At 53.4% G+C, this 12,540-nt stretch overlaps 1 protein-coding gene across 7 annotated transcripts in view; it reads left to right on the plus strand.

Moving 5' to 3' along the window:
* Window positions 1–11,381, plus strand: part of ANKS1A (ankyrin repeat and sterile alpha motif domain containing 1A) — a 77,630-nt gene extending 66,249 nt beyond the window's left edge. For 2 of the 7 annotated variants that reach the window (XM_066335718.1, XM_066335719.1), the window contains 10 exons: window positions 235–333; window positions 686–838; window positions 960–1,067; window positions 2,735–2,899; window positions 3,228–3,353; window positions 3,486–3,557; window positions 3,962–4,048; window positions 4,385–4,522; window positions 5,148–5,318; window positions 5,757–6,475. In XM_066335718.1, the coding sequence (XP_066191815.1) occupies window positions 235–333; window positions 686–838; window positions 960–1,067; window positions 2,735–2,899; window positions 3,228–3,353; window positions 3,486–3,557; window positions 3,962–4,048; window positions 4,385–4,522; window positions 5,148–5,318; window positions 5,757–6,038 (1,401 nt within the window). In that variant the 3' untranslated portion in view covers window positions 6,039–6,475. Of the gene's footprint in view, window positions 1–234; window positions 334–685; window positions 839–959; window positions 1,068–2,734; window positions 2,900–3,227; window positions 3,354–3,485; window positions 3,558–3,961; window positions 4,049–4,384; window positions 4,523–5,147; window positions 5,319–5,756; window positions 6,476–6,495 lie in introns of those variants that run through there. The other 5 variants (XM_066335720.1, XM_066335723.1, XM_066335721.1 and 2 more) reach the window with 4 other exon arrangements.
* The last annotated feature ends 1,159 nt before the right edge of the window (window positions 11,382–12,540 follow it).

Consider the following 12,540-nt stretch of genomic DNA (forward strand, 5'->3'; position numbering starts at 1 on the left):
GTGCTCTGTGTGCTGCAGCTCTGCTCCTGTCAGCCCTCTCTGTGCCCAAGGTCGGTACATGGGGCAGTACTCCCAGCCCTGGAAGCCTTCCTTATCCTCCTCCTCTTCTTCCTCCTCCTCCTCCTGCTGCTGCCAGGATGTGCTGGAGGTCAAGTCAGGAGGGTGATGTCCATTCGCACACCTGTGTGCCTCCTGTTGTCCCCTGCTCCCATGTCACCCCTCCTGTCCCCACAGGGCTGTAATGTCATGGAAGACCAGGACCTTCGGGACATCGGGATCGGTGACCCGCAGCACCGCCGGAAGCTGCTCCAGGCTGCTCGCTCCCTCCCGAAGGTCAGCACCAGCCCAGGGTGGGGCATTGCCAAGCATGGCTCTGAACCCAGGGGAAACAAGAGCCAGACCCTGCATCTCCAGCCATGGAGGCATCTCCGGGGCTGTGGGAAGGGTTTGGGGAATAGCAGAGAGGAGGAGTATACTGTTCTTCCAGGCTGTGACGGTGGTGGTAGCTCCATGCTGGGACTGTTCCTCCTGCCAGTCTTGATCCCAAGCACATTCTTTCTTTGTACAGTGCTTTTGGTACTGGCTAGTGGAGATGGTGATGGCCCGTAAACTGATTTTCATTGACCCCATATCCCTTGGGATCCCAGCTCCTGCAGCTTTTAACACCTTTCTCCTGCTTTCACAGTTGAAACCCCTGGGCTGTGATGGGAATAGCCAGCCATCAGTTCCTGCATGGCTCGACTCCCTGGGGCTGCAGGATTACATCCAGTCCTTCCTCTCGAGTGGCTACAGCTCTATCGACACTGTGAAAAACCTCTGGGAGCTCGAGATTGTAAATGTGAGTGTTGCCCCTCTCCTGCCAGAGCAGCAAGGTCCTGCCCTGTTCCCTGGGGCTGGCACTTGCTACAAGTCTCTCAGAGTAGCTCTGTGCCCGTGGTGACCCTGATCTCTCCCTGCAGGTGCTGAAAGTGAACCTGCTGGGCCATCGGAAGAGGATCATCGCCTCACTGGCAGACAGACCCTACGAGGAGCCACCAGCCAAGCCACCACGGTTCTCACAGCTGAGAGTGAGTCCCTGCTCATGGTTCCCTGCCTGCCTCCTGTGTCAGTGCTGGGAGAAATCTTGCTGTGGCTGGTGGTGTCTATTCAGCTGCTCACCTCGTACTCTTCAGCCACCCAGGCAGCAAATACTTGTGCAGAGGAAACCTTGCAGTGAGTGGGGCAAGATAATTGCAGCCCTTGCAAGTCACCCTTTGGATGCTGACCCCATGGGAAAAGTCAGGCTGCCCCTTGGGATCAGGTGCCTTCACTGAAGGGCTGCCATCTCACCTCTGCTGTGCACAGAAGGGAGCTCTGAGCCCACTTTCTTGCCCTTGTTTCCTGCTCAGAGATGTGGCAGCTTTCAGCAGGCAGGAGTGACCCAGCCCAGCTGGAGAGGGGCTGCAGCTGGGACTTGGTGTTTGATTGCACCCTTGGGATCTGGAGCCCTCTCCCTGGCCCGGCTGGGCTGCTGAGAGCTCCCGCTCTCACTGCCAAATAACACTCGACAAGATGTGTGGATGTTGATTTTTGCTGCAGGAGTGGCAGCATTTGGATGTCAGGCCCTTGTTATGGGGTTTGGCTGGGAGGGAAGCATCACATTCCCCGTTCTTCCTGAAAACTGCCTTTTGAGAGCCGAGTTTGGCAAAAGCTGCTGGGCTGCTGAGCTACCCTGTGAGCACGGGAATGGGCTAGCATGTCGTGCTGACTCCTCCCAGAGATTGCTAATCAGCTTCCTGGAGCAGGAATTGGAGTGATTAGAGTTTACCCACCCTAAACATCTGGTCCTTGCCCTGCTGCAGGGCTCTGCCCTCTTGGCTTCCCAAGGCTTTTGAACTCAAACAGCCTTAGCTGAAGTGAGTTGGGCTGCTGTGTCCTGCTTGCTGGCACGGGGTTTTTTAGGAACTGGGTTCAAGTGTGAGAACAGAGAGGGTTCACACTGGTGCTGCACTGGGAGGGTGCCCAGTACAGACCCACTGCTCAGCCCCCTGTGCCGGGCAGCAGGAGCATGGGAGGCACCAGCAGCCAAGGATCTGCACCGTGAGCCGGGCGAGACTGAAGGCAGCAGGGCTGAGGCAGGGAGAGGACTGCTTTGGTGCAGCTCAGCTGATTGAGATGCTGCCCGGGGAGGCTGGGTGGGAGAATGGGCCATTTGCAGCATTTCCTGGCGCTGCAGCTGGTGAGCTCCAGCGCTGGCTGCGGCGCGGGGGGCGGGCGGACGTCAATGGCAAATCAAGCGAGTGGGTTGAATGGGACTAATGCGGCCGCAGCTGTGCCGAGGCTCTGGCCGTGCCTGCGGGCCCTGGGCGCGCTCTGGCGGCGGCTCCCGGGGCTCCTCTGCTGGGGTGGCTGATCATCGTCACCCTCGGGTGCTTAGCTTAGTGCTTTAGGGGAGCCCAGCCCTGTGGAATCACCTTGCCCCTAGCCCGGCGTGTCCCCTGCCCTCCTGGGATGAGCTCATGGCTGCAGAGGCACGCTGGGCACAAAGGGCTGAGTACTTGGCTGAAACCATCCTGGAGCAAATCAGGTGTCTCATGCAGAAGGTAAAGGGTGGGATTGGCATTGAGGCAGGAGCCCTCAGAGCAGATACTGACCCCGTTAGTCCACCCAATGCACCCTGTGTCGGGAGATGTAGAGAGAGCAATGAGGTCACAGCACAGCCCAAGCTCACCTTTGTGGTGTCTGCTCCCTCCAGTGCCAGGACTTGATGTCCCAGACGTCGTCACCCCTGAGCCAGAACGACTCCTGCACAGGCAGATCTGCCGATCTCCTGCTGCCCTCCGGGGACACTGCCAAGAGGCAACACGATCGTGGCACTGAGGTTGCTCCCTACTCCAGAGCTGAGCGTTACAAAGCACAGGTTAGTGGATGCTTTTGTGTGTCCTGGGGGCCCTCTGCACAGGCTCCCCCATCTCTGGAGCCAGGGAGAAGGGAGGATGATGCAGGGAGGGAGCTGGTCAGGCTCAGCTTCCTTCAGACATTACAGCTAGCAGCTCCTTTATGCCTCAGTTTCACCTCAGAAATGGATGCCTCACACTTCCTTAACCCCCTGTGCTGCCTCCACCCAGCTCCTGGGGGACTTTGCCATTGTCATCCTCAATCCTCTCAGCTCAAAGACTCCCCCTGAGAGCTGCTCCAACCCAGGCTGAACCCCTTGTGGCTTCACATCCGTGTTTGTTCCCATGCAGGAGGACCGTCGGGAGTCCAAGCTCACCCTGCGCCCCCCCAGCCTGGCAGCTCCGTATGCCCCTGTGCAAAACTGGCAGCACCAGCCCGAGAAGCTCATCTTCGAGTCCTGTGGGTACGAGGCCAACGTAAGTGGCTTTTGGTTTGTGGGGGTGGTGAGGATAAGGAGGCTCTGGGGGTCAGGCTGTTGAGTGTGGGGTCTCAGGGCAATGTCTTTGCCCTGGGATTGGCAGGATTTAACTTCTCCCTCCTTCACACAGTACTTGGGCTCCATGTTGATCAAAGACCTCCGAGGGACAGAGTCTACACAGGACGCCTGTGCCAAGATGAGGGTACGGAGACCCTGGGGCTGGGGGCTTCACTTGCAGCTTGTGGTGGATGATGTAGGTTGGGGAGGGGGGAACTCAGTGGTTCCCCAAACCCTGTAGGGGCCCAGGCCACCAAACAGGCTGTGTCACTGTCTCTGGTGAACTGTCCCTTCCCAGCATTGTTCCCAGTACCCAGAAGGTCTGTGCACTGGGACAGTGGGTGTTTTCACTGGGAAAGTAGTGGCTGGGTTCTCTTCAAGTCCCTGTCTCTTCCCCTCTGCTTTCACCAGGAGCTAGCTTTCCTCCTCCTGGTCCCAGATCCCCAAAACTTCCTGTACAGGCCTGGGGGTCTCTGGGGTGGGCTGAGGTGGGGGTGAAGAAGGAACATCCATTCACAGTTGGTCACTTGAATATTCTCATTTCTGAAGAAATCTACGGAGCACATGAAGAAGATCCCAACCATAATCCTGTCCATCACGTACAAAGGGGTGAAGTTCATCGATGCCTCCAACAAGGTGAGCTGCACATCCCTCAAAGTCGGTGTCTGGAGAGACATATCCCACCTGCCTGGGGGCTACAGGTCACTTTTTATGGCTCCAGAAACCACAGCTGGTCCTGGGGAGCTCCTGGGGCTGGGGGAGAACACCAAGGTGGTGATGATCCCCTGAGTGCCAAAGGCTGGGCTGACTAGCTGCTTGTGGACCATGTTGCCATTTATTCCTGCCAAAGGAGGGAGCTGGGACTGGTCTGGCTGGGACACTCCCCTCCCTGTCCCCCTCCACAGCCACTGTTTGCCGGGTGTATTTGCCATCCCCAGAAGGGTGACGGGTGCTTGTGGTTGACCCCGGCAGAATGTCATTGCTGAGCACGAGATCCGGAACATCTCCTGTGCTGCCCAGGACCCTGAGGATCTCTGCACATTTGCCTACATCACCAAGGACCTGCAGACCAGCCATCACTACTGCCATGTCTTCAGCACTGTGGATGTGGTGAGTGCATTGTCATGTCATATCTCCCAGTCCTTCACAGCCCATTTGTTTCATCCCTCAGCTTTATTGGCTAGTCACAGACTGCTCCTTTTCAGGGTTCTTTCACTCATTTTTACCATATAGTAGTGTTGGTTCCAAATGCCTGTCCTTTGGACCTCTGTGGACAAAGAGAATATTTGTCTAGCTTCGTTACTCCAGTGCTGAATAAAGCAGGGCAGGAGCTTTTCCTCCTGGGGAATGTGCCATGCACAAACCCCTAACATGCTCTCAATTATGTTGAGCATAATGGGCTGATTTAACAACCTTTTAACTCAGGGTAGAAAGGTGACTTGCTTTTATACTTGGGCAGAATCAAAATTGCACAAGGCTTTTAGGCTATTTTTCTTTATGCTGCTGAACTGCAGTGCAGGTGGGGCTTTACAGGTGAGCAGGGGACCCTGGGAGAGGCAACATGGTCCCGGCTCCCCCGGTGCCAGGAGCTCAGTGGCTTTACCAGGGACACAGCAGGATGTGACCTGCTGATGGGAAGGCACCAGCTCTGCCAAAGTCTGTAATTCCACAGCAGCTTCTGAGCACAAGGGGGGCTATGCACAGGGTGATTTGTGTTCTCTGTGTTCTCTCAAAGAACCTGACGTACGAGATCATCCTCACGTTGGGGCAGGCATTCGAGGTCGCCTACCAGCTCGCCCTGCAAGCCCAGAGAGCAAAGTCTCTGGGTGCTGGAGCAGGAGAAATGATTGAAACAAAATCTTCCAAACCGGTGCCTAAACCACGAGCAGGCATGAGGAAATCCGCGGTACGTGGGTGAGGGCAGGAGTGACCTGCTGGGCTGAGCTGGGGGTTCTTGTGGGCACCACACCCCTACACCTGCCCTGGGTGGTGGGGGGAGCCCAGACGTGATCCAGGGGGGCCTGTCCTGCTGCTGGCACTGCAGGTCTGTGCCTGTGTCAGTTCTGCTGCAGGGCTGGGACTTCTCCTGGTAGCAGGAGGGCAGGCAGAGGTGGAAATAGCCCAGGTGGGATGGGGCTTTAGTGCCCTGCTGGGTGCAGCACAAGCTTCCATGTGCAGACCCTGCAGACCTGCAGTGAGATCTATAGGTGAGCTGCAGTGTGGGATTCCCCATAGCCAAAACCAGCTGAGACTGGAGCTGCTGAGGAGCAGGGACTGCTGCAAAAGCCACTGTCTTCCTTTAATGTCTCCTTTTGTCTGTGTTCTGCTTGCTCCCCCCGCTCAGGTGCCGCTCCCTCCCGACACCCGCTGTTGTTACTGTCACACCTGTACAACACACCGCCCCTCCTACCTGCCGCTGCAGTCTGTTAGTCCTGGAGCGAAGGTCTTTACCCTTCTTCCTGCCATCCTCCCTTCCCAACCGACCCGGGCTGCCTCCCCACTTCCTGTATCTCCTGCTGTGCCCCCGTGTCCTGCCTCACTGTTGTTCCCTCCCCTGCTCGTTCTGGCCCACGCCGGGGATTCAGATGAACCCTGGGGATCTGCTGCTCCCACCTGCCCCCGCTGATGCAGTGTGGCAGCTCTCAGCTAACCCTGCTGCTCCTGCTGGGGTGGTAACTTCCCCGTGGCACCCTGATTTAGCAGGACAAGAGGAAAGAGCCGTGCTTGGTCAGGAGGGTAAATCACATGGGAGCTCACCTGCCAGGAGCTGTCTCCCTCTGTCCCATTTCTGTAGAGCTCCGTTTTTCATGCTTGTTTGAGATGAGTGAAGCTGTCACTGATGGTGACAGGGACTCACAGCCTAATGCAGGGAGTCATCTTGGGGTGCTGGGTTGAGACTGACGTGGCCAGACACGTTTTAGCTGTGAAGGACTCAAATGCCTCCCCAGCAAGAGCTGCTCCCTTGCACACGTGCACGTTTTTGGGACGGGCAGTAGGCAGGCAGGCGCTCTGTGCTCTGAGTCCCCACTCATTCTGTCCCAGAAGCACAGGTGTCCTAAGATGCCCTTTCCCTCATTTTCTAGCTGGATCCCCCTGAAGTGGACCAAGACTCCCAGTCTCATGCCAGTGTCTCCTGGGTCGTGGACCCCAAGCAGGACTCCAAGCGGACCCTCAGCACTAAGTATGAGACCACTATCTTCTAAAGCAAACGCCCGCGTCCGCCCCGTCTAACCGTGCCTTTGCGATCTGATCTGTCTGCTCTTCTAAACTCCCTCTTCCTCCAGCTGCTCGCCCTGAGCCCGCGTAGGCACCTCGTCCAAGGCAGCAGCACTTAGGAGACTGTAGACTTAAACGGCTTTTGTACCTGATCGCTGCTGAACACTGTGAATCTCCTTACTCGGAAACAAGGGTAACGCGCTGTAGCTGCCCACGAGGCGGGAGGAGCAGAGAGGGCAGGCTGGCAGTCGGAGATGTGGATCCAAGAAAGCTGCCCACCGTTTTCACGTCTTCCCCCCTCGCTCTGGCACTGTGAATCCCTGGGGCAATGTGATACCCCCCAGGCCTTTTTTTTCTATCTCACCTTGTCCTTGGACTGATGGAGACCTCTTGTCTCTACGGTGCACACACTCCCTCCTCCTAAGATCCTTCTTTTCCCGACTGAGCCACGGCTGTGTACTGTTCAGTGAACTCACCTCTCCTTCCCTGCCAGTCGAACGACACTAACCACTGTGATGCTCTCTGCAAATAACACATGGGCACTTCCATTTCCTCACGGCCACCCTTGCCCACAGTCTCCCTCCTCAAAGCCCAGTGCAGAACTTGCTCTGGGTGATGGGGGAAAAGTTGGTTTGGGCTGGGTGTGATCGTTCCCACTGTGAGCTCTGTCCCCTCAGAGATGAGGAGGGGGTTGGTTGCATGCATTTCAGTCCCTTGTAGGTTTTTTTCCCCTCATAGTCCTTGTGTTTACACACACCAGACTTCTCATGAGTGCTGGGTGTAGTTCTCACATGGCAGCCTGTGGTTAAACTTCCAAAGGCACACGTTGTTGTTAGCCCCGGGCTGGGGAGGGGGCATGTCAGCTGGACACCACAAGCAGCATCAGCAGGGAGAGGTCAGGAAGCAGCCCTGGGTTAACTGCCCCTGGTGTTAGGGCCCAGCAGCAGCTTGTCTGGGTTTGCTGTGGCTTTGGAGCTGCTGTCTCAGAGCTTCCATTTCCTCTCACCTATGGTGAAATCTGATGTTTCAAAGTCCTTATTTAGCTCTTTCTCAGGAATGAGTTTGATCTCCCAAGTCATTTGCAACTTAATGGCAAATTGACCTCAGACTGAGGGCTCAGATAGCGGGAACCCAGTTAGAGGACTAAAAGTAAAAAACAAAAGAAAGCTCCATCTAGTTACATACATTTCATATGCCACAGAGCCCCCTGACACAAAGCCAGCACTGCCCAGGGCCTGCAATGCCACCCTGCCACCCCAGGCCTTATGGACAGCAGAACATTGCTGTGCCTGAGGTGCTCCAGGAGGTTGGATTTGGGTTCCATCAGCACTTTTCCCAGCTGTAAGAGTGTCCTGAAGTTTTCTGTGTTCCTGTAAAAGAAACTCAGTCCCTGGTGTGGGTGGCAGAGCAGTTTCTACGTGTAGGTGTTCACCACACAGCTGCCACACATCTGCCCAGGCTCAGAGGGTCTGAGCTCTTCACCTCCCCCTGCTCTCAGCTGGGAAGGGCAGGTCCCTCTGCACCCCCTAAATCCGGGTCATGAGAGCATGTGCCTTTCTGCAGGTGACCAAACCCAGCGGGGATCACAGGCAGCCCTTCCCAAACCGCGCCGCTGCCGCTCCGTGTCCGTAGCCCTGACGGTTTTTGTGTTCCATCTCCGGGCCGTTCGCCTCGCCTTTCCCAGCACGTGTTTTTGTATGACTCGGAAATTCATTCCATTATCTTCCTTTCTGTTTGCCTCTGCGAAGCTGAGCTCCAGGCAGCCGTCTCCTACCACAGGATGTAGTAGCGGGGCAGAGACCTGGGACGCAGTGGCCTCCTGACATGAAGATCATCTCCCTCTGGCACGGGTGGCTGCCTCGGAGTGGGTGCGTGGCTGCTCGGTGAGGGCTCCCAGAGCAGAGGGGGGAAGGGACCCAGCCTCCGCCGAGGAAAGCTGCTTCTCTCCATTTCCTTGAGGAAAACTCAAGACTCGGAGGCCGAGAGCGATGTCGCCTTTTTTAGCTCGAGACAAAAACGTCTTTCTACCCGTTTCTTTTTTAACGAAGTGACACAGAGTAAATCCGGTTCACGGTTTCAATGTAGCACTGCAGCTTTTTGGTGAGGAAAAAGAAAACCAACAAATTTTTATTTACTGAGAATCCCGCAGTCCGGCGAGGAGCACGATAGAAAGTCTTAGCAGGGGCGTGGTGTGCGCATTTCTGACGGTACTTACTCTGCTTCAGCTCTGGGTGAAGAGGAGAGAACGCCACATTCTTGGAGATCGCTTCCTCCCGTGTGAGAACCTGGTGGGGTAAGTCTGCATCCTGTTCTCCAAGCCACTCCACGCTTTTGTAGCAAATGGAAGTAACTTGAGGAAAAGAATCTGCAAAGGATCTTTCACCCCAGAGCAGCTGTGGCCAATATCCCCGATGGTACAAAGCTTCCTTATCCCCCGAACTGTCCTGTTGCAATACTTGACATTTCTATGGCAAGGACCCCATTTCTTCCCGTTTCCGCACTGAATTCCTGGGGACGACTCCCTGCTCCAGCCTCTGTGCACCTGTCTTGTTTTTAAATGCAGTTATGCCCTGAAGGGTTGGGGTTTTTTTAAGTATATTCAATTGTGATTTAGCACTTTTTTGATACTAGCTCATTATTTAATTAGTGCAACCGTTTCAGAAGATGAACAAATAAGGAGTTAAATTTTGGGCATTACACTGAAACAGTCCATCCCCAAGGACAAACCACATCAGCCTGAGGGTGGCTTGGCCCCAGCCGAGCCCAGTGTCCCCAAAGACACCACCTCACAGGTGCTGTGTGCTTGCTTTTATTCCGAATTACGGAGTGTTTCACAGTGGTTTGGGCTGTGACTGATGTGTTTTCAGACTGTTCCCCTCTGGGGAGAATGTTAAAATGGTTGTGATTTGAATTCTTCAGATGCAAAATGTAGCGCAGCGCGTCCGTCGTGATCTCGTCGGGCCCTGTCAGGGCTGTGGGACCTGCTGCCGCACGGGAACGCTGTGCCCGAGTAATTCCTGTTTAACTCCAGTTGCTGCTGTATGTCAGGATTTCCTTTAGTCTCTCTCACCAGTGAGGCTGGGAGGGAAGTGAACCACAATCCCAAGGGCATAGACCTGTAAAGGATTGGGAAGGGGGAATGGAGATTTTGGTTTAAGTCAATGAATTTAGGAAACCTAACATTCCTTGTTATGCACATGTTGCAATTCATACTGGTGTTAAGTGTAAATATTTGATGTGTTGGCAACAAGTCTTTGGTGAGATTGCAAATTGAACCTCTGCTTGGGAGGAGGGACACCTTTCCTTTCTGACACGTGAGCTTTTTTGGAGGTTGGCTTGGAGGTGATGTGGTGATGAAGACTCCAATCTTCAGGCACTGGGCTCAGTGACCCTGGTGGTCCATTCCAGCCCCACGTGTAAACCTGTGGTTGTCTTTAGTGATCCATTCTTTAGCCAGATACTCCCTTTCTCACCTCACAGGCAGAGCAGTTGTTTTGGCAGTTCAGTGTGGTGGGGTCTTTCAAGGGACTCGGTGCTGGAGACTGACCCTGGGCTGTGCCAGTCTCGCAGCCACCCTCACCCACCCACTGCAGTATTCGGGCTCTTCCTCCCTGCAGGGTTTTGTGCTATCTGGAGGAAAATGCCCCAGATTTCTGGTGCTGAACATGACATTGCATCCAACTGCATCTGCTGTATTACCTGCCTGGGAAGAGTTGGGGCTGCCCTGGGCCTTGTTCCTCTCTTTAAAGACAGATTGTGTTTCACAGACTTTGGTTTGTGGGCTGAGCCCTCACTCACGGCCGGCAAACGGAGTTGCCGAGTTTTGTCTTTCTTTTTATAGGAGGGGATGAATTTTTTTTTCAAATTGAAGATGCTTTATGCTATTTTTTGTGTTTACAAAGAAAAAAAAAAAAAACAGCGCTAATCTTAGCTGTTCAGCTGACTTTAAACTTGCTTTGGGATTGTTCTTTTTAGAAGAAATTATGCAACTTTTTTGGGGTACACACCTGTCCCCCCTCCCAGGGAGAAGATACAGCACCTTCCAGGCTGTACCTGTAGTGAAGTCTGTACCTTCAGGAGGCTGCTGAGACACAGAGCAGATGCCAAAAAGCCCTGAACACATCCTGTTCTGTGTGCAGCTGAGGTGGAGCCAATGCTTTAATGCTCCTTCCACCCACCTCAGAAGTTTCCAGCAGCAGCAGCATCTCCCTGGCTCTGCTCAGATCCGTGTTTTGGAGCCAGCACAGCACTCACAACGCTGTCGTGTTGCAAAGGTCTCCCTTTTAGATCTCACATTGGTATTACCTTAATTATTTTTTCCCAGAAGAAAAGAACCTGTGCTGTTCTCGCTAAGTCAACTCAGCTCAGACATTTTTCTTACCCACAGAAGAATAACCTGGGATTCCCTGACAGGGCAGAGACAGTCGAGTTCAGTTTGCAATGTGGACATTTTTGCTAATTGTGATGTATGGCAGTGGGGCTGATTTGTAATACAAATGTTATTTAATCTGTCTGTATTTTGATACTTGAATTTCCTTTTATTTCCTGTATATACAATTGTTAATCTGTTCAAATTTGTCTGAATTTTAAACATCTTGTGGTACCAAACATAACCAATCTGTGCAACAACATAGACTGACCTCACTACAACAAGGCGAGATTGTAAATATTCCTGGGCTTCCAGCAGTCGTTTTGTTGTTTTCATAATTGTACAACTTAGAACAGACAGAATTAATAAACAACCTTAGACACACGTGTGTGCTGTTGTGTGTGGCCCCGGTGTTGTGCCCAAGTCCTGCAGGGGGTCTGTGTCAAAGCAGGGCAGTTCTCGTCCTGCAGGCACTGCCTGGGGGGGTTTGGGAGCTTTGGTTGAAGCTGCTCTTTCTGCAGTCAGTCATAATGACCCAAACATTGAATATTATTATTTTCAGAGTAATTTATGCGTAAAATCACATCCAAATGTTGCGTCAAAGACAGCCCAAGGGTCTGCAGCCATCGTGGGTGTGTTCTACACGTGATGGACAGTTAGAAAAGCTCATTTTTACCCCCACTAATGTACATCTGCAAGGACTGTGTCCCAGGGGGCTGTCACGTACTGGGGATAGCCACTGAAATCCCTTTTTGCAGCATGGCAGCGAGTGGTTCCTGTGACACCAGTACCCATTTGGGCAGCCACAGTTCAGAACATTTACCCAGCAAAGACCTGGGCCTTGCCAGGAACTAGGACATTTCAGTATGTAAAATTAGAGCAAGAAATCCAGACATTTAAATACAGGTTAAAGTTCAGATTTTTGTGTCAAGTAAAATCTGACTGATGTGAAATGCTAAATACACCAGGGATTGCTAAATTTATACCGTATGTTCCATTTCTAATAACAAGGCAAGTCAGGTTTTCAGGCTGACATGAAGTACACTGAGCTGGTTTAATGGTTTGAAACACCATGAGGTTTTATCCCTCACAGCACAGCCCTGGCTGGGAGCGACACCTCAGCAGAGGTTACAGGCTCCGGGCAGAATGAACACTGAGTTAAAAAGGCCTGATCTGCACAGCAGTTCAATGAGTTCCACAGCCCCTTGCTTTCCCCACCAAACAGTGACAGGTTTTTGAGGAAGAAAATCCACTACTTTTTCTAGTTCACTGTTTTATTCAGATCCTGATGTGCCAAGGGTCACCTCCTGCTGGCCTCGGTGGAGCTGTCGGATGGATTTTTACAAGCTGAGGCAAGATCTGAGAAACTGGAGGAGAATGGATTCTACCCCTGCCTGGTACGTGGAGAATGTGACCAGAAATAATCCAGCTTGCAGCTGGGAGAAGCACCTTCCTGAGAATTCCCAAACTCTTGCCTGTTGTAGATCACACTTCCAAACCTACACCCAACTTCCAGCAGCTCCTCCTGAATAGAATCAAGGCC

Source organism: Sylvia atricapilla, chromosome 25, assembly GCF_009819655.1.
Source record: "Sylvia atricapilla isolate bSylAtr1 chromosome 25, bSylAtr1.pri, whole genome shotgun sequence".
In the NCBI taxonomy this organism is placed as follows: Eukaryota; Metazoa; Chordata; class Aves; order Passeriformes; family Sylviidae; genus Sylvia; species Sylvia atricapilla.